The sequence below is a fragment of the Podarcis pityusensis genome (genome assembly GCF_964106645.2).
Source record: "Podarcis pityusensis genome assembly, chromosome: 16".
NCBI lineage: Eukaryota > Metazoa > Chordata > Lepidosauria > Squamata > Lacertidae > Podarcis > Podarcis pityusensis.
This window is the reverse complement of record NC_138041.1, coordinates 25,744,400-25,765,321: the sequence shown is the minus strand read 5'-3', so window position 1 is coordinate 25,765,321 and position 20,922 is coordinate 25,744,400. Positions and strand designations below refer to the sequence as shown.

The 20,922-nt window shown below is 48.2% G+C and overlaps 2 protein-coding genes across 7 annotated transcripts in view; both read left to right on the top strand.

Moving 5' to 3' along the window:
• Window positions 1-3,133, top strand: part of MSI1 (musashi RNA binding protein 1) — a 56,315-nt gene extending 53,182 nt beyond the window's left edge. For all 5 annotated transcript variants that reach the window (XM_080986429.1, XM_080986431.1, XM_080986432.1 and 2 more), the window contains 2 exons: window positions 1,127-1,192; window positions 2,379-3,133. In XM_080986429.1, coding sequence (XP_080842555.1) covers window positions 1,127-1,168 — 42 coding nt within the window. In that variant the 3' untranslated portion in view covers window positions 1,169-1,192; window positions 2,379-3,133. The remainder of the gene's footprint in view (window positions 1-1,126; window positions 1,193-2,378) is intronic.
• Window positions 3,134-12,549: 9,416 nt separating this feature from the next.
• PLA2G1B (phospholipase A2 group IB) lies at window positions 12,550-17,569 on the top strand. 2 transcript variants are annotated; one of them, XM_080986535.1, is made up of 4 exons: window positions 12,550-12,695; window positions 14,522-14,678; window positions 15,388-15,515; window positions 17,224-17,569. In XM_080986535.1, the coding sequence occupies exons 1-4, from the start codon at window positions 12,659-12,661 to the stop codon at window positions 17,343-17,345; spliced, it is 444 nt and encodes a 147-aa protein (XP_080842661.1). In that variant the 5' UTR covers window positions 12,550-12,658; the 3' UTR covers window positions 17,346-17,569. The 2 variants fall into 2 exon arrangements, with proteins under 2 accessions (XP_080842661.1, XP_080842662.1); XM_080986536.1 differs by lacking the exon at window positions 12,550-12,695 and adding an exon at window positions 13,350-13,486.
• The last annotated feature ends 3,353 nt before the right edge of the window (window positions 17,570-20,922 follow it).

Genomic DNA, 20,922 nt, shown 5'->3' with positions numbered 1-20,922 from the left:
CTCCCATTGTAGCTGTAGTCCAGAATATCTGGAGGGCACCAGTTTGGGGCTGGCTGAATTAAAGGATGTGAAGGGCTAAGCAGGACCCAACAGAACCACTGCCAGACAGGAAAGGCGGGCCAGTGACTTAGTAGCATAACATTCATTTATTTTTGCTTTTTAAAGAAATGTCGGGACTTCTTTAGCTTTGCCTAAAGTCATATATCCTTCAGTAACAATCATAATTACTGAATACTGCTAAAGCACGTAGCATTTTTTTAAAAAAAGCACTGTGCGTATATTAAATTATGAAACTGTCCCTGCCTTCCAGGCTCGCAATTTAATAGGTACAGCACGTAAGGAAATAAGAATGCGGAGGGAAGAGGAAAGCAAGCGTTAGAACAGCTGCTTTTTCACTGGCCGGTGGATGGGGCCAAGTTGGTCTCCCCATTGCTATGATTATCTTCCTAGAAGGCAGTATGTGCAGCCCTGCCAGTGGCCCTTTCTGATGACAAAGGCTAGAGTGCTCTGCGCTTCAATTCCGCAGCACCAGATAACTCAGTTGGGTCATTTGATGTATTTATTTAGTTCATAAAATTTATATACTGCATGATTGCAAAACAAAAAACCTTGAAAAAACCACACTCAAGGCGGTTTACAAAAAAGAACTCTTTTTTTTTGTTCAGTATTTTACCCCCTTAAGGAGCCATTTTTTGTCAGTCGTGTTATGAATTATGTGTGTACAATAAAAATAAAACATTTTTTTATTTAAAAAACAACAACCCCAGATTAAAATTTTCATCAACCTTCTACGTATCTGGATAGGCCTTTCCTTAGCAAAAACGTTTTTAGCAAGCGCCAAAAAGAGTACAAAATGAGGCACCTGCCTGCTGGATGTCAATAGGCAGGGAGTTCCAAAGTGCTGCCACACTGAAAGTTCCATTCCTTGCAAATGTGGAACGAGAATTTTGTGGCACTGTAACAGTGCCAGTTCTGCAGATTGAAGCAGTCAAGACGGCACATGTGGGGTCATCTTGCAGTTTAACCTGATATAGTACACCCACACCCACCCACAAAATATGGTACACTGTGAGTGTTCAAAGCTCTGCAGATAATGTCCAATCAATGTCATGTCATTGTTTTGAAGGGACCTTTGATTGCAACAGCGTTTACTAATGGTTACCACTGAAGCTGAGGACCAAGGAAGGAGGAGGTAAGATGGCCAATGGGGACTCGGCTTCCGCAGTGTGCTGTTCATAGGTCTGTCCTTGAAGACAGTTTTAGAACTCTTAGTTGAACTGTAGGGTGAAGTGGCCATAGTCCAAGATATTAGAGGGGGTGCCTCCTCCCATAGATACCTATCTGTACTTTGAAGTCACGTGGTAAGACCTGGGATGGTACTCTGCATCTTCTGACTTTAAGAGAGGATTGGGCAAATTATACTTTCAGCGGCCAATAGCCATGATGGCTGTGCTCTGCCTCCGTAGTCTGAGGCAGCAATGCTCCTAAATCCCAGTTGCTGGAAACCACCGGGTTGTGTGTCTGAGAGAGATGCTTTAGCGCTTGTGTCCTGTTTGTGGGGCTCTCACAGCCATCTGGTTGGCCACTGTGAAAACAGGAGGTTGGACTGCATGAGCCATTGGCAGGCTCTTCTTATGTTCAGAGCCTGTTTCCTCTTTTCTACATGAGGGGAAAGGTATGCCCATTGTCTTGACACAGATGCTTGGCTGTGTGAGAAAAAGCCCTTCCATTTGTCTCTCGTGGGATGTTCCCATTGTGGAGTCTAGTATTATGTTGGGCATTGTAAAGGATTCTTTAGCTGTGATTCCTGCATTGCAGGGGGTTGGACCAGATTAGCTTTGGGAGTGCCTTTCAGCTCTATGCAGGTGGCGCTGTAGTCTAAACCACTGAGTCTCTTGGGCTTGCTGACCGGAAGATTGGCGGTTCAAATCCCGGCGACGGAGTGAGCTCTCGTTGCTCTGTCCCAGCTCCTGCCAACCTAGCAGTTTGAAAGCACACCAGTGCAAGTAGATAAATAGGTACTACTGTGGCGGGAAGGTAAACGGCGTTTCCGTGCACTCTGGCTTACGTCATAGTGTCCCGTTGCTCCAGAAGGGGTTTAGCCATGCTGGCCACATGACCTGGAAAGCTGTCTGTGGACAAACGCCGGCTCCCTTAGCCTGAAAGCGAGATGAGCACCGCAACCCCGTAGTCGCCTTTGACTGGATTTAACCGTCCAGGGATCCTTTACCTTCCTTTTTACCATTGTAAGATTCTACGAGGAGGTGTGCCTACGCACTCTTGAGACAGCTGTGAATGCAAAATGCAAAATTCTGGGGAGGCTAACCTTGCACAATCATTCCATAATTTCCATCTCCCCACACCCTTTGTTCTTGCAGATTCCCCAGTGAGCAAACCAAGGACAAGCGACCTGGAGGATCCGGCAACACTTGAGGGATGAGCCAAGATTTCATTTTTAGTAAATAAAACTGCACACTCGTGGCTGTTTGCTGGGCTTCTCCCGGCCTGCCCTGATCTCTCCATTGACCAGATCTTGAGCACTGGATTTGAACGCAAGGAGATCTTGTCTCCTCTTCTTACTAATAACCGCTGACCGTTTACACTTCTCCCCAAACCCTCCACCCCGACAATTCTTCTTTTATTTATTTTGTTAGCTTGTTAGCTTTTATTTTTTAATCTTTTTTGGGGGGGGAGGGGAGGGAGAGGGGGGTGCTGGGGAAGGAGGACCGAGGAGGTGTGAAGTCAGTCCTCTCATTGTCATTGTTTTTCGTTGTTGTGGTTCTTTTTGCTCTTTTGCAGAGCCTCTCAGAAGAACCGTTTTTATGAATTTGGATTTTATTTTATTTTTTGTGATTGTGAGTAGGGGGTAGCTTTTATTGAGGAATATTTTTATTTGGCTTTGAAATCTTTTTGTTTTGTTTTGTTTTTAGATATATATTATATAAATATATATTTTGGGGGGTGGGCAGGGCAGGAGGAAGGAACAGGACTCGGTCATGAGAAAGCAAAAGGTTATCTTGGAAAGGACGCATTGCGACGTCAAGTGAAGGCAGTTCCGAAGGGTAGGCAGAGAGCAGGGAGATGTCGCTGCATCGGGCAGATTCTCTTTCTCTCGGTCTCTCTCTCTTTTTTGCGTGAAAAAAGAAACCTTTTCTTTCTATCAAGTTGAGGCTTTGAGAAACGTGCCGAATTAGCAGAAGGCAATTGCTGTGGAACGAATAATGAACTGTATATTTTGCTAAGTGGACTAAGAGGAAGAAGAAAACACTATTCCTGATGACTGAATTCCCCCCTCCCCTCCTTTCCCCTCCCCTAGATTTTAGGTTTCTGTGGGTTTTTATTATTGTTATTTTGGTTCTCCGCCCCCTTCCCTTTGATCTTTCCTGTATCATATGTAAATATTGCAGGGCGGTCTTCGGCCTTGTTGTGCACCAAGCAAACTCTGGGTTTCTTAAGCTTCCTTTCTTTTTCCTCTTCTCATTCTGGGCCTCTTGATGCCGAAAACGTGAGCAATACTCTCTCCAGTTGGACCGTGACGAACCTCTTTTCCCTCCCCCTTTTTTATACCTTTTACTGTATAAGATTTTAAGACCTCTGGGAGTCTGGTGGGGTGGGGAGCAGGAGGAGGAGGAGGGCGCTTGGGGGGTGTTGGGGGGGACGGGGGGGAGGGCGGGTTTGGAAAGAGTTGGGTGAGAGCTGCTTGCATCATCTGGTGCAGAGGGGGGGCTGCTGTGTTGCTGAGCGGCTTGCGCCAGGCTCAGCATGCGGGTGTCGTGCCCCCCTCTCATGACGGTGCCAGCGCCCGCTTTAGAAAAGGGCTTCTTCAGCCACCACTGCTGGTCTCTGTTGACGCTTTGGGTGGATGTAACTCTCCCAATATTTACTGCTTCCTGCCAAGAGGGTGGGCAATCGCTTGCCGGGAGGCCGGGGGTGTCGAGGGCGTCTGTCCGCGCCCCCCCCCATCTCCCTCACTTTTTACTGTAAAGGTGGGTGGTGATTCAGGCAAAAAAGGTGTGTGTGTTTGTGTGTTTTGCTAGTGAGAGAGACTTAGGCTGTGATCCCACACCCTCCTAAACCCAGCCATCAAACCCAATGGGCATTATTTCTGAGTAAAGGCCACATCCATACCATACATCGAAAGCACATTGAATTCTGGGGACTGCAGTTTGTCAAAGGGCACAGAGAGTTGTTAAGAGACCCCCTGTTACCTCCCCAGAGCTACAGCTCTCAGAGTGGTTGAACCATCAATCCCCTCTTCCCAGTGGAATTGGGAAGGGGAGGGAAGGTCTCAGCACCAAAACAAACTGTGGTTCCCAGGATTATTATTATTATTTTGTAGGGGCGGGGAATTCATGGCTGTTTCGAGTGGTTTTAACTGGTATGGTGTGAATGTGGCCCAAGATCTGCACCGGTAGAAAGGTTCTCAGGGATCCTGTGAGTTGGGGGTGGGGGGGGAGAGAAGCCCTGGATCCCCACCTTGTTTTACTATGCCAGGATACCGTTTGTTTTAAGAAAGGCGCATTTGAATCATAGAATTGTAGGGCTGGAAGGGCCCCGAAGGGTCATCTGTAGTCCAACCCCCTGCAATGCAAGGATCACAGCTAATTTTGCTGAGACTGACCCCACTGGGAAACCCGTCTTCCTGTCAGGGGCGAGGTGAGCAAAGTTTGCCTCCTGCGGTAGAAGTGGAAAGTGAAGGGCCACTCTGCACACATTCAGCGCTCTCTTTGAAGCAGAAAGTTAAATCCCCATTCATTTCCCCTTGCACACGGCCCTCTGCATCTTCCTTCGACTCATCTCGCGGGGGCCTTTCTTTGTCTTCCGCACACCTTCTATCAAGATTTGCTACTACAGTGGTACCTCTGGTTGCAAACGGGATCTGTTCCGGAGCTCCGTTCGCAACCTGATAGGAATGCAACCCGCATCTGCGCACACGTGCGGGTCGCGATTCGCCGCTTCTGTTCATGTGCGAGCGGCGAAACCCGGAAGTAACCCTTTCCGGTACTTCCGGGTCGCTGCGGGATGCAACCTGAAAAGACATAACCTGAACTGAACGTAACAAGAGGTATGACTGTACACAGCCAGGGAGAGACTGGGAAGTGTTGACGTGTGTCTCCCCTTGGAACAGGCATAGCCAGTCATGCTCTCTGCGTGTCACTGGACTACATCTCCCAGCCTTGGCCTGGCTGGCAGGTGGGGCTGTTGGGAGTTGGAGCCCAAGAGCAGCTACGCTGGCTATCCACTCCCTAGGCCACATTTGCATGCCTCACCTGCACGCCTCATTTTCAAGCTACTTGCCTTTTTGCGGGACTCTTCCTTCCCCGCTCTTCTTGCTACCACGAGGACGGGCCGTAGCTCAGAGGCACAGAGTCCCTGCTTTAGGTGCAGAAGGTCCCAGGTTCATACCTTGGGGTCTGTGTAGACAGGAATAAGCTAGATGACCGATGAACTGACTTGTGCAAGGCAGCTTCTTTGTATGTGACATTCTGTGTGGTGAGTTGCTGCCCAAGAGTGGGCTTTTGGATTGCTTCTGACTACCATACTTGAATTCCGCCCCCCCCAGGCCCGTTTTTGGGGAACCAGTGCTCTCGCAGAGACGAGCCATGGCTCAGTCCAATTCCAATGGATTTTGGGCATCACTAAGGTGGGAAGCAGGCAGATCCGACCCCTGTGAGGCCGCCTCCAGAGAGCGAAAGTGTGTGATGCGAAAGGATTCAGACATGCTGCAGCCATGTCCCTGCCTCTCTGCTTCAGCCTTTCAATAAGACAACATTTTGGTGCCCGAAGGGGAAGATCCCAGTGGCGCCACTCCCTCTCCCCACACGCCTATCAATGGAGCTGTCAGTCCAGTGTGATGATCTCCCATGCAACCTCCACTGAAATGAACAGCATATGTGCAAGAGTATCATAGTTCGTGAATCACAGGCACTAGCCACTGCGTTCTGCCTACTAACTGAAGGGCTCTTTCACAGCTGTTCCTTTCAGGGAGGCTTGTGCCAGGGACCTTCCTTCTGGATCGATTGCATGTAGGGAATGGTGTGGATGGGTGTTGTGTCATCTACATTTTGGGGGGACGGAAATGCCTTGGGCCCACCCTTCAAAGAATTGCCACTTTGGCAAGGAAGGAAGCTGTGGGATCTGCTGAGCCTCTTTGAGGTGGCAAGAGAAAATTGATCTATATATGTTTAGGGGGAATGTGCAAAATCCCACTTGTCTCAGGTTCCTCTGTCCTGGCCCCTTTCTCCCGCACAGCCAACCAGCAGAGGGTCTCTCTGCCCATTGCATTACTTAGGCAACGTTAAAAGATGCCTCCACATCGTGCAGGTGTGGCAAATGTGCAGTTTGGGTAAGGGCCGTGGTAGAGAGCATCTGCTTTGCATGCAGACGGTCTCGGGTCCAAATCCCCCCCCCCCATTACCAAGTAGAACTAAGGCTCCTGTCCCAAACCATTGAGAGCCTCTGCCTGTCAGTGCAGACAATACTGAGCTACATGGACTAAGGGTCTGACTCTGTTTCAAGCAGCACTCCATCCATCCCTTGCTTGCAGCTTCCTCTTGGCGTGTGCAAACTTAGTTGCAGGCTCCATTTCCTCCTTACATGTGTAATGCAATACTTCATGGGTGAGAGTTTCCAGTTGCAATAAATCAATACCCTTTTGTTGCGGAGGCGGGGAGCTTAAATTTTCCTCTTCCGGGGCTGGGTCTGAAATCTGTTTAAACTTGAACCAAAGACCTTGTCTGAGCCTTTTCTTAAGATGCAGTCTGACACATGCCCAGGGAAAATAAAACACAGCTTCATCTTAAGTCAAATAATAATAATAATAATAATTTTTTTAGCGCCTTTCCTCAAACTTAGCCCCTATGAGCAAGAGACAAATCCAGCCTTCCCCAACCTGGTGCCCTCCAGATGTTTTGGGCTGCGTCAGCCCTTGGCCAATATGACCACGGCATCTACTCTAGCATGTCCATGCTGGCTGGAGGCTGATGGCAATTTTTGTCCAAAAGAAATGCAGAGCACACCAGGTTGTGGAAGTCTGGACACACAACAACGCCCAAAACAGAATCTTTGCTTCCTCAAGACTGGTTACTAGTGACCATTTCCCAAACAGCGTTGAAAGTAGCAGAAAAGAGCCGGCGTCATTTCCTGGGGGGTTCCTTTGTCCTGCTATAACAACTTCGGTCGAGCAGGTTTTTGAAACGACCAGAAGCCTACAGAACCTGTTTGACCAGGATCAGCTTAAACTTCATGCAGCCTGCAGGGGCTGCTCAGAGTTGGGAGTCCAGCAACATCTGGAGGGAAACAGATGTCCCTTATCCCTGCACTCACTTCAGAGTGCATGTTTTAATGCTGCTTTATTTGCGGGGGGGACTCCATGGAGGATAAAGCTGTCGATGACTATTAGCTGCTGTGTTTTACCTCCACTGTTGGAAGCAGTGAACGCAGGTGAGGAGAGTTATTCCTGCGCTCAGGTTCTGCCTACGTGCTTCCCCAAAGAGGCACCTGGATGGGCACTGTGAGGGCAGGAGGCTGGACCAGATGGGCCCCCTTTGGCGTGATCCAGCAGGGCTCTTCTTATGTTCTTATGGAGCTTCCAGGTCCAGAGACAGTCTATCTAAATTATTAGGTTCTTTGGGGCATTTGGCTCTACTGTGAGAACATAGAGGCCAGACTAGATGAGCCTTTGGGCCTGATCCATCTGCAGGGCTCTTCATACATTCTTACGCATATAGAAAACCAGTGCGCCGTGCTTTGTGATGTATCCCAGCCCCCCTTCACCTGCTGGTTTCATGTCACTAGGGAAGATTTCCTTAACTGGAACCTCCAAACCCAAGCGGAGGAAGCATCCACTTTGCATCCTTGGCATGTAATCCTGCGGGGCAGGGCTAGGAGGGACTCCGCTGCCAGTGTGGACAGTACTGAGCTAGACGAACCAATGGCCTGACCTGGAATAAGACAGCTTCCTATGCTGCTATTTAACTCGGAACCATGAGGACTAGCACCTTGTCAAAAGAAGGGCCCTAGGTCACTGGCAGAGCACTTTGCATGCAGAAGGTCCCAGGTTCTGTCCCCAATGGCATCTCTGGGCAAGACTGGGAGAGACCCCTGCCTCAGACACTGGAGAGCCACTGCCAGTCAGTGTAGGCAATACTGAGGAGATGATTCTGTATAAGGCAGCCCCCCTGCATCCTGAAGTGGAACAGTCCAGGTGTGAAGCCTTTTGACTGCTCATCAGCGTCAGCCACCCCTTTCTGTTCTCTCTCTTTCTCTCTGCCTCATGCCCCCTCCCTCTCTTTGGGGTGATGTCCTTGCTGCCTTGTCCTCAAACCCCAAGTCCCCACCTGAAGCAGGTCATAAATATTGGGAGAGTTCTCTTTTTTTATTCTTTTTCTTCTTTTTTTGCGGGGCGGGGGGTGGAGAGGGAAGGAGCGGGGGTGGGGTGGGATAACTTAGCGAATTAGTACTGGAAACACAAAGCAATAATTTTTGTTACTGAGACGAGTCTGTATGTCCTTTTTTAAAAAAAAGAAGAAGCGAAAGTGCAGCCGCAATTTATTGGGTTTATTTTTATTCTCGAGTCTTCAGCCTTGGGGGGCTGCAGAGGGGGTGGGGGGACACACACAGCCGTGCCTCCCCCCTCGGTACACGCGCTGAGCTGCTTCTCCGACCACGTCCCTTACCTGTGGCGCCACCAAGATCCAGAGTTTGCGACTCTCTTGGCAATAGCCCAGGTGTCGGGGTGGGAGGGCCTGTGATTTGGGGGGGGGGGGGAGCTACTGCTGCTGTGTCCTTTTTTTTTTTTTTAAGAGAAAAAAAATAAAGCTGTGGTTTTTATTAAGCCAGTTTTATTATACGTCAATGTTCTCTCTCCATACCTGTAACCCCTTTTTCCAGATTTTCAGTTTTAAATTCCTAATAAATTATTTGAAAACGGCTTTTGGCTTTGTTGGTGTGGTTTGGAAGTGGGCGAACGCTGCCATGGAAGTGTGCGGAGTTTGCATCTAGAAATCTCCCTGCAGGGAGAACGGGCTGTTGGGGTGTGGCTCAGTGGCAAAACATCTCTGCATACAGAAAGTTCCCAGTTCGAATCCCAGCATCTCCAGGTAAACTCCTGCTTGAGATTCTGGAGAGCTGCTGCCAGTCAGTGTAAGCTCAATAGGCCAGTGGCCTACCTCAGCATAGGGCAGCTTCCTGTGTTCCTGATTGGAAAGGGCAATTGTTCAGTGGCGGAGTGCCTGCTGAAGGTCCCTGCTCCAATCTCTGGCACCTCCAGGTAGAGCTGGGAATAGATCTGAAACCTGGGAAAGCTGCTGCCAGCCAGTGTTGACATCACTGAACTAGACGAACCAACATGTTCCACTTTGTTCCTGAGCTTCTAGAAACCAGAAAGGATGAGGGGAAGGGCTGTGACAGAGCACCTGCCTCGCATGCAGAAGGCCCCAAGTTAAGTCCCCGGCAGCACCTTCAATGTCCCCTGTCTGAAGCCCTGGAGACCCACTGCCAGCCAGTGTAGGCAGCACTAAGCTAGCTGGATCAGTGATCTGACATGTAACAGGCAGCCTCGTTAAGTTCCTATGCTGTGGTGTGGTGGCGATGGTCCAATGACATTTGATATTTTCTACCTGAGACTCCAAAACCTGAAGAAAGCCAAGAAGCAGAAGAATCAGTCACAAAGGGGGAACTTGTGGGCCTCAGTTATCCTTGACCACTGGCCATGCTGGCTGGAGCTGATGGAAGTTGGAGGGCTGTGGTTTCCCAACTCCTGGGGCAGATCAAGGCCTCCATCTTTGACGATCAGCATATTTCAAAGCAGAAACACTGTATTAAAAGGCAAAACCCCACTTAATCCTCACAACAACCCTGTGGAGATGAGAGTGACTGGCTCCCAAGGTACCCAGTGATTTGGGTGGGTGGGTGTTGCTGGTTGCTTTTCGTTTTGTTACGCATTTTCTGTCCTTGTTTTGTATTTTTATGTTGTGAACTGCCCTGTGGTTAGAGGGTGGTGCACCAGTTTAATAAATGAAAATATTCCGCCCCATTGAAATCAATAGGCATTCATTTCAGCCTCCCCACAACAAACCCTTGAGCCAGCCTGCTCCTTCGCAAGTGCTGCTCTCCCAGGGCTTGGGGTCTGCAGATGGACTGGAACTGGATTGCTGCCAGTGTCCTGTTACGTCTTGGAAATCTGGGCAGCCGCCAATGTCCTGAGAGCAGGCCCTCCTGGCCACTCGAGCTGATGTGCTGTTTAGTACCGGGAAACGAGGACATTCTTGGAACTGAGGAATAGCCACGTGGTGGGTCTGCTGTTGACCCTAAGCTGGAGTGAGTTGCCCAATCGGAGGCGTTTTTAAAACAGCCGTTTCTCCTTCCCTTTTAGCCTGACACAGCAGTGATGTGGGGGGGGGGGCACCTGTTGATTTTCGCACAATCAATTTACGAATGATTTCCATTTGCACAGGTGTCATTAGCCAGCAAAATGCAGTTTAAGTGCTGCAGGGGTGTGTGTGTGTGTGTGTGTGTGTGTGTGTGTGTAGTGCTTGCAAAGCACCCAAGCCATCTTGGGGTTGATTTTGTAGCAGCCAAGGCCAATGAGAGCCAGCGTGGAATAGTGGTTAGTGCTGGACTAGGACCTGGGAGACACCAGAGCTCGGATCCTGACTTGGCCGTGAATCTCACTGGGTGACCTTGCGTCAGGCAGTCACTAACTCTAAAACCCACCCTACCTCACAGGGTTGTTTTGAGAATAGAATGGAGAGCAGGAGAACTCTGTAGGCCATCTTGAGCTCCCTGGATGAAAGGTGAGATAGACATGGAATTAATGAACAGATAAAATCTGTGATTCTGAAAATAAATTCTCAAATTGATGGCAGCCTATTTCATGTGGCCATGTATACTTGAAATGATTTTGCTGTGTTGGCGGTCGGATCCACAATATCATTTCTTAAGTGGCATGAATGGAAAAGTTCAAGAGGCCCCAAAGGTTTGTGGTAGAGTACATTTCTATCCATTCATTCATTCATTCAATGGATATGCCACCCTTCTTTCCAAATGAGTCCAGCGTGGCAAACACAGCCATAGTAAAACATATATATTTTTTAAAAAATAGAGCATTCTTAAAACATTCTTAAAAACAGTTTAAAACACTTCATTCCATGATCTCAGTGTTTCCAGAAACAGTGCATATCAGCCATCAAATGCCCGGGCAAAAAGATGTTTTCAAATCCATCCTGAATGTCAGTAATGAGACAGGCATGCAGACCTCACCAAAGAGAGCATTCCAGAACCGGGGAACCACCACCGAAAAGGCCCCGTCACAGGTCAGTGCCAACTGGGCAGCCCCTGGTGGCATCAAGGCCTTGCTTTTTGATTGTAGGTTCCAAGACGGTGGTTAATGGTTGAACATGTGTACCCACTTGTAATGAGGCCTTGGAGAGACTGAACAGACCATCCTTCTCTAGCCACCCAGAGTGGTTGGGGCAACCCAGTCAGATGGGCAGGGTACAAATAATAAAATGATGATGATGATTGCCTGACACCATCAGTGCCTTCCATCAGTTGGGAGGGCTCTCTTGTTCAATCCTGGCACCTCCACTTAGGTTAGGAAAAAACTGGGGGAGGCTAGCAGGGGCAACCTGGTCCTTATAGTTCTAAAACAGACAACCTGGGGCAGGAGGAATTTGGGATTTGCTTTGCCCGTTGCCCGGGAATCCTAATTTAAGCTGTTTTGCATCCAGCAACTGTTCTCCTTTGCTATTCCTTCCAAGATTAGTCCTGGCTGCAAAAACTGGCTATGTGGGTTGAGTCCCAGCTTGAATCAAGTGGTGAATAGAATAGAATAGAATTTATTATTTATACACGGCCCATCTGGCTGCGTTTCCCCAGCCACTCTGGGCAGCTTCCAACAAAACATTAAAATACAGTAGTCTGTTAAACATTAAAAGCTTCCCTAAAGAGGGCTGCCTTCAGATGTCTTCTAAAAATTTGGTAGTTGTTGTCTCTTTGACAACTGGTGGGAGGGCGTTCCACAGGGTGGGTGCCACTACCGAGAAGGCCCTCTGCCTGGTTCCCTGTAACTTGGCTTCTCGCAGTGAGGGAACTGCCAGAAGGTCCTCGGCGCTGGACCTCAGCATCCAGGCGGAATGATGAGGGTGGAGACGCTCCTTCAGGTATACTGGACCGAGGCCGTTTAGGGCTTTAAAGGTCAGCACCAACACTTTGAATGGTGCTCGGAAACGTACTGGGAGCCAATGTAGGTCTTTCAAGACCGGTGTTATGTGGTCTCGGCGGCCGCTCCCAGTCTCCAGTCTAGCTGCCGCATTCTGGATTAATTGTAGTTTCCGGGTCACCTTCAAAGGTAGCCCCACGTAGAGCACAGGGTGGTGGAAAAACCACCAGGGTTATGCTTTTTAAAAGGGTGTTTGTGAAACGAGATTCCTCTCTAGCGAAGGCTAAGCTGCATATTGGAAAGGGAAACGGCTGCTTTTCCATTGGCCTTGCTTGACACTCAAGCCACCACCCCGGTCAACCTCTAACAGAAGAAGGATGCTTATAGAAAGGTAAACAGGGCACTCTTATCTTGGATCCAGGTGCCAAAGGGAGGGCAGGGTATAAAGATGCAGGGAAGTGAAGGACGGCCACTAGGACTTGGACGCCTGACGAAATGAACCTCGCCCTCCTCCTAGTTCTCCTGGCATCAGGTGAGTTGCAACCCAGTGAAGTTGCGAATTCCTTGCTTTGCAGATGTATTCTGATCGGCCTGGAACGATGGGGTTTTTAGGGTTGTTGGTTTTTTTGCTATTTGGGTGGTTCAATAAACTTGTGGATTTAGAGGAAACCATCTGTATGTCTGGTTCAGAAAATGGGTGCCTTTAAAAAGCAAAAAAAGTCATCTTGGTGGCTCCTTCCTCCTTTCACTTTGGAACTCCCCATTTTTTGCAAGTGAAATATTGCAATCACAAGTATTTGGGGTGTAAATCGCTGTGTGTGATCTAATCTCTGTAATATTGCACAAGCCCCTTCATGGGGGAAATTTCTAAAATGTTTTTGAGGTGGTCTGGAAGACAGTTTTCTTGCTTTTCTTTGAAATCATTGGATACAATTTGCCCCGAGCAAGAGTTTTATAATATTTAAAGCACCCTGGCCTATGAATGGTGTTCTGTGTACCTCTTGAAGCATGGGTGCATCCAGGATTTATGTTGGGGGGGCAGGACTTTTGTTGGGGGTGCAGAATCTGCAATGCGATTGGTCAGTTAGTTATTTTTATTGTTTTACTTGTTTTAGGGGTGCAGCGGCACTCCATGTACCCAACCCTCTGCTATGCCCATGCTCTAAAGTCTTCTCTTTTGTTCCAGCATTGCATGCCTTCCCTTCTTGCTTGGCCAGCTGGGAAGCACAACTCTAGCCTGGTAATTCCCAGACTTGCACGCTGGGGGCAGTTGAAGCAAAGTGATGCATTAAATCTGCCAAAGAGCTCCTAGAAGCCCAAACTGTAAGCCACATCTCTGTATGAGTTCCTGCTCCAGCCCTCTCTCTTTCCAGTGAGTCTCTACCTTGAGCAGGCTTCCTCAACCTTGGCCCTCCAGATGTTTTGAGACTACAATTCCCATCATCCCTGACCACTGGTCCTGCTAGCTAGGGATCATGGGAGTTGTAGGCCAAAAAAACATCTGGAAGGCCAAGGTTGAGGAAGCCTGGCCTTGAGCATGGCTGGGCCCTTCCATTGCACCTGCTGCACAAGCTCAGCAGATTCCTGTGCTTTTACAAGGAGTATGCCTGTCGCAACTCTGCATGTCCAGTGCAACCCTGCATGCCCAGGGTTCAGGCAGGAATATTGAGTTTGTTTCTGGCACTGTTCATGGCTTGGACAGCTCAGTCAGTAGAGCATAAGACCCTTAGCTTCAAGGTGGTGAGTTCAAGCCACTGGAACAATAAATACATTTGAAAGAGCAAAGGAACTGAAATAAATACATTTTAAAGAGCAAAGGAATTGAAATGCGATAATGTGTAAAACGTGCAGGGGTAAGCAAGGCAATAATAAAAGAATCAATTGAACAATGATTAAATTATAACAACACAACAAGACGGAAGAAGTAAAAAAAATTGAGATCACACATGGGTGAAGGGGAACGGGGGGTATAGGGGAATTTGAAATATTATTTATTATATAAAAGCTTTAACATAAAATTTATAACTGTGTTGTATTTGTACACAGCAAAGAGAAGTTTAGAGTAATTAGGTATACTTTAATTTAGTTAATTATGCAATAGGCTTATGTTAGAAAATGAATATGGATGTTGAATTTAATGTTTGTAATTTTTCTTTTTTTGGTTTTGGAAATAATAAAAAATAAAAAAATAAACAAGGAACTGAAATGCAAAGTTAAACATACAGCCATTGAAAAGGTGGGAATAACTACCTAAATCCAAAGAAAGATACGTACTCACAGGAGCTTTCGAAAGGCTCTCTGATCATGCACCGTCCTCTGAGAAGTTTTTGTGTGAGTGTGTGTCGCTTTGTTTCCTAGCGGGCACTGCCCATGCTGCCGTCCTCCGGAACCTGTGGCAATTCCGTAACATGATCAAATGCACCATGCCATCCAGTGACCCCCTCAGGGATTACAACAACTACGGCTGCTACTGCGGCTTGGGGGGCAGCGGGACGCCAATTGATGCCCTGGACACGTAAGCAGCCATCTTTCTTAAAGCACTCAAACCCTCTGCTCGGCATTGTGTATTCTCATTGTGATTTTGAGATGAGGTAGGTCCCGCTGGAGCAAACATCCCCAACTGTCTGGCTTCCAAATGTTTTGGACTACAACTCCCATCAGGCCTGGCCAGCGCAGCACGATGGGAGTTGTAGTCAAAGCACCTGAAAGGCATTCGGTTGCAGAAGGCCATTTTCTGGGAAGAACCTGCCTTGCCACTCACTCACTCTTTTTTAAAAATATATGTATATATTGACGCTCTACAGGCTTATACATTTCACTAATTTTACGACCATTTTAACGTTTCAAAACTTGACTTCCTTCCCCCCCTCTTTCTGTAGTTCTTTAAATTTATTTTTAATATCTTCTGCATATCTGAAATTAACTTAATTTGCTCATTTATTTATCTGCTTCAAATATATACACTTATAAAACTGCAGGTGATTACAATAATCCTGCCAATGTTCTTATCTGTTTACAATTTATCTGCAAACATTCAGCAAACCATTTCCATTCTTTTATAAAAAGTCTGTTGTCTTGACTTCTTAATTCTTCCGGATGCCTTGCCACTCTCTGGATTAGGTAGAGACCTTGGTCTCTTCCAGCAAGAAAGCTTTCTGAATTTGTGTCAGGCGCCGGGAGAACCATTCTGAATCTTTTTCTTTTTCTTTCTGCTTCCTGAGCAGCTGCTGCCAAATCCACGACAACTGCTATTCCGCAGCCAAGAAGCACCCGGACTGCACTTTCATCCTGGACAATCCTTACACAAAGAGCTACTCCTACACCTGCTCTGGCACCGAAATCACCTGTACAGGTAAATGCACTTCATATGCCATGCTTAGCAGAGGCTCTGGCACAGTTGGTAATGCACATGCTTTCTTCCCCGCAAGTGGAACAGATTCTCTTTCACTTGAGGTTTTGAAACATAGCTTGGATGGCCACTTCTCAGGGATTCTTCAGATACAATTCCTGCATTGTAGAAGACCCCTGGGGTCCCTTCTACCAACTCTACAATTCTATGATTCTATAACCCTGGATCTGGTCCCAGGCTTGTGCTGTCAGACCCCCCTTTCCCCAAGCTGGTGCCCTCAAGACATGGCTGAACTACAACTCCCATCATGCCTGCTCTGGCTAATGGGAGTTGGAATCCAGCAACACCTGGAAGGCCCGTTTCCTAATGCCTGGTATAGTTAAAGGTTTATGCCAGGGCTTCTCAAACTTGGGTCTCCAGCTGCTTATGGACTACAGTTCCCATAGGCCCTGGCCACTGGTCCTGCTAGCCAGGGATGATGGGAGTTGTAGTCCAAAAACCAGCTGGAGACCCAAGTTTGGGAAACTCTGGTTTATTTGTATGATTACAAATCAGATGTGGTTGGAAAATATGTGAGGACGATACAGAGACACTGGTGTGCGAGTGTTTAGGTCAAATGGATCTGCCTTACAAGGGGGGTGAGCGAATGAGGGCAATTTCAGGCTGAAGGGTTTGTGTGGATTAGTGGAACCACTGTTGAAGATCCAGGACACCTAAAAGGAAGCAGCTCTTTGTGCAACACATAGTTAATCTATGGAACTCCCTCCTGCAGGAGACAATAACAGCCACCAACCTAGACAGCTTTAAAACAAATTCATGGAGGCTATAAATGGCTATTAGCTCTATTGGCTATGCTCTGCCTTCACAGTTAGAGACAGTGATGCTTCTGGCCACTGTGAGAGCAGGATAGTGGACCAGATGGGCCATTGGTCTGATTCAGCAGGCTTTTCTTAAGTTCTCGTTCATTCATTCATTCATTCATTCAGTTTATATTCTGCACTTCCTCCCAAAGGAGCCCAATAGCAAACACATCCATCCATTCTCTCTCCCAAACATGGGCATAGCCAGAATTTATTTCAGGGGGAACGATGCAATTGGTCAATTAGTTAAGTATTTTTATTTATTTGATGGGGGGGGCAGCTGCTCCCTCTGCACCCTGCTGGCTATGCCCATGCTTCCAAACATTCTAAAAACAGTTTAAAACATTTTCTCATCCAGTGATCTCTCGGTTGCCAGGAACAGTATTCTTCAACCAACCAGCAGAGGACAGGAATGTTTTTAAATTCCCCTTGAAAGTCAGTAACGAGGGAGGCAGGTGCATCCTCACCAGAGGGAGGGCATTCCACAAACATGGAGCCACCACTGAAAAGGCCCTGTCAGGGGGGAGGGGGGTCAGCAACCACTCTTGGCAGAGGCACCGCCACCGAGACCTCACCTGCTGATGGTTGTTATTGGGGAAGGGACTTGTTTGGTTAACTTGCGTCCCAAGACACTTACGACGTTATATGCTTGTGCTACCACTTTGAACCAAACTCAGAAGTCCACTGGTAACTGACCTAAACTCTGGCAGTTTCAAAGGTATTTGGGGACTGTGTCCCCAGGAGGTGGTGGGCAGTATTTACTTTCCTAAAAGGGAGAGGGTGGGTTACCTGGGCTCAAGCGCACCTGAACTCCTGATTCCCCCGTCTTCTCCCAAATCTTCTTTCTCCAGAAAAGAATAACGAGTGTGAGGCTTTCATCTGTAATTGTGACCGCAGCGCCGCCATCTGCTTTGCGGGGGTTCCGTACAACAAGGATTACAAGAACCTGGATACCAGCAAATTCTGCAAGTGATGTTTGGGGCAACCCGGTTCTAAAGGCCCTTTGCAAGCTCCTCAAGCAGGGGAGCTATCTGAGACCCGGCTTAAAAGAAAGCTTCGTGCTGCGTTTGTTTGCTGCTGCAAATTTAGGAGGATTGTTTCATGTGATTTTTTATGAAGGTGTGCTGGTGGGTGGGTGATTCCCTGAAATCCTTTAACTGTGCAAATAATAAATGAATGAATGAACGAACAAACAAACTGGGGCAGGGTGTGTTTTTTTGTGAATGGAGTCTTCTACGACAAGGGGGCTCCTGCCTCCACCCTGAGTAATAAAATAATTCCATGCTAGGGGTTATCCTTAGGAAAGGAATTGAAAATAAAACTGCTGTTATGAAAGGGTTGTCCTACAAATCTATGTTGCAGCTGCAGTTCTGGGTGCCTCGCCTCAAAAAGGATATAGTAGAGTTGGAAGAGGTTTAGAAAAAGGAAATGCAAGTGATGAAGGGGATTGACTGCCCTGTGAAGAAAAGCTGTAGCATTAGAGGCTTATAGACTCATAGGTAAAGGTACCCCTGACCATTAGGTCCAGTCACGGACGACTCTCGGGTTGTGCACTCATCTCGCTCTATAGGCCGAGGGAGCAGGTGTTTGTCCACAGACAGCTTCCGGGTCATGTGGCCAGCATGACTAAGCCATTTCTTTGCAAACCAGAGCAGCACACAGAAATGCTGTTTACCTTCCCGCCAGAGTGGTACCTATTTATCTACTTGCACTTTGACGTGCTTTTGAACTGCTAGGTGGGCAGGAGCAGGGACCGAGCAACGGGAGCTCACCCTGTCGTGGGGATTCGAACTGCCGACCTTCCGGTTGGCAAGCCCTAGGCTTTGTGGTTTAGACCACAGTGCCACCCGTGTCCCTTTAGACTCATAGAATTGCTTTAAAAGAAGATTGGACAAATTCACGGAGGAGAGGGATATCAGTAGCTACTAGCTGTGATGGGTGTGCTCAGGCTCCAAGGTTGGAGACAGCACCGCTCCTGAATCCTAGTTGCCAGAAACTACAGGAAATGAGAGTGTTCGGGTGTTCGAGTCCTGCTTGCTGGTTTCCCATGGAGGCACCTGGTTGGAAATTAAAATACTTTATTGTCACTTGTACAACTTGTATACAGTGAGATTACACGAGCACCCCCCACTCAGCTCTCTTAGTCTTAATTCCCCTCGTTTACTGACGCACACCCACCAAACCCGAAAGTCAGTTGCCCTGTTGTTATCTTTTCATTCAGCAGCCTAACAGCCCACGACAGAAGCTGTTAATCCTACTTCTATATCTTCTGCCTGAGGGCAGGAGATCAAGAAAGTGCTGGCCAGGGTGTGAATCATCCCTAAGAATTTCCGTCACTCTCCTGAGGCAACATTCTTCCGCTATTTCATGCAGCGGATTCACGGGCAGCCCATAATATCTTGTGCTGTATTCATCACCCTCTGTAGGCACTTCCTATCAGATGATGTCAAACCAGCGTACCACACCATGATGCAGTATGAAAGGACACTTTCTATTGTTGACCGGTAGAAGGAGATCATCAAATGTTGACTGACATCGTTCTTCCACAATACAGTGGTACCTTGGGTTACATATGTTTCAGGTTACATACGCTTCAGGATACAGACTTCGCTAACCCAGAAATAGTACCTCGGGTTAAGAACTTTGCTTCAGGATGAGAACAGAAATCGTGTGGTGGCAGCGGGAGGCCCCATTAGCTAAAGTGGTGCTTCAGGTTAAGAACAGTTTCAGGTTAAGAACGGACCTCTGGAACGAATTAAGTACTTAACCCGAGGTACTACTGTACTCTGAGGAAATGGAGTCTCTGTTGGGCTTTCTTAACCATCCTGGCCATTGTAAGAACAGTATGCTGCACTAGAAATGCCATTGGCCTGATCCAGCAGACTCTTCTTATGTTTGTGTGGAGCATCAAAGCCTGTTTCCTCTTTTCTGCATAAGAGGAAAGGCACACCCATTGCCTTGACACAGATGCCTTTTCCAACTCCTGCAGAGGGATGCCAGCCTGCCCTGCTGCCACAGAGAGGACAGGAAGGGTCAGAGTGAAGTGGGAGAGCATCTGCTCTGCATCCAGAAGGCCTCAGGTTTAGCCAAAATGGCATCTCCAGGTAGGACTGTAGATCTGAAAACCCGGCAAGTTTGAACCTGGGACCCTCCTGATCTGCCATGGAGCCACATTCCTTTCTCTGTCGCAGTAAGCCGCCTTAACCCAGTCACACCACAGTCCATCTAGCTCAGTACTGTAAACACTGACTGGCAGCGGCTTTCCAGGATTTCAGGCAAGGGACATTCCCGGCCCTATCTAGAGATGCTGCTGGGGGCTGCGCTTGGGACCGTCGTGGAAGGCAGATGCTCCGCCGCTGAGTTACAGCCCTTCCCCTAAAAATAAATGGGAGATTCTAGTCCTCATGGTTCTAAAAAAGACACAGCTGAATTAAATAAGCCTGACTCGGTATAAGTCGGCTGCCTGTTACTCCATCTGGCTGAGCACTACAGACACTGGCTGGCAGCAGCTCTCCAAGTCCAGGGTTTCACAGAATCATAGAATTGTAGAGTTGGAAGGGAACCCCAGGGGTCATCTAGTCCAACCCCCTGCAATGCAGGAATCTTAGCTAAAGCATCCATGACAGGTGGCCATCCAACCTCAGCTTAAAAACCTCCAGTGAAGGAGAATCCACAACCTTCCAAAGGAGACCGTTCCACTGCTGAACAGCTCTTCCTGATGTTTAGTCGGAATCTCCTTTCTTGTAACTTGAAGCCATTGGTTCGAATCCTACCTTCCGGAGCAGGAAAAAACAAACTTGCTCCATCTTCCAAGCGACAGCATATTTGAAGATGGCTATCATATCTCCTCTCAGTGTCAGGTATGGGATAGTCCCAGCCTTATCTGTTAATAGGGACGTGGGTGGCGCTGTGGGTTAAACCATAGAGCCTAGGACTTGCCGATCAGAAGGTTGGCGGTTCGAATCCCCGCGACGGGGTGAGCTCCCGTTGCTCGGTCCCTGCTCCTGCCAACCTAGCAGTTCGAAAGCACATCAAAGTGCAAGTAGATAAATAGGTACCGCTCTGGCGGGAAGGTATACGGCGTTTCCGTGTGCTGCTCTGGTTCACCAGAAGTGGCTTAGTCCTGCTGGCCACATGACCTGGAAGCTGTACGTTGGCAATAAAGCGAGATGAGCGCTGCAACCCCAGAGTCGTCCGCGACTGGACCTAATGGTCAGGGGTCCCTTTACCTTTACCTTTCATATCTCCTCACAGTTTCAGGCATGGGATAGTTCCAGCCTTATCTGTTAATGCCATTCAACCTACAGCGAGATGGCCTCGGAGCACACGCAGAGTGCATTTTGCCTCCTCTCCACCGATTGCAAAAACGGAGAAAGGGGCGGGGCGCAGGATCAGTCCACACATACAACCCCCAGGGGCGCTTTTGCGGCTGCATTCCCGGAGCCCCGGCACCTCTCCGTCTGGAGAAAAGAGAGGGTCGGGGTCATTGATTCTCCTCCCGGCCCCTTCCAACCTCCCCTGCCCTCGGGCCGGGGGGCCTGATTTGCACG

Excerpts from the sequence above, each read along its gene's own strand:
- PLA2G1B (XM_080986535.1), top strand. The coding sequence starts at position 12,659 with ATGAACCTCGCCCTCCTCCTAGTTCTCCTGGCATCAG. Across the intron at positions 12,696-14,521 it reads CCTAGTTCTCCTGGCATCAG|CGGGCACTGCCCATGCTGCC; the intron begins GTGAGTTGCAAC and ends TTTGTTTCCTAG. Across the intron at positions 14,679-15,387 it reads CCAATTGATGCCCTGGACAC|CTGCTGCCAAATCCACGACA; the intron begins GTAAGCAGCCAT and ends CTTCCTGAGCAG.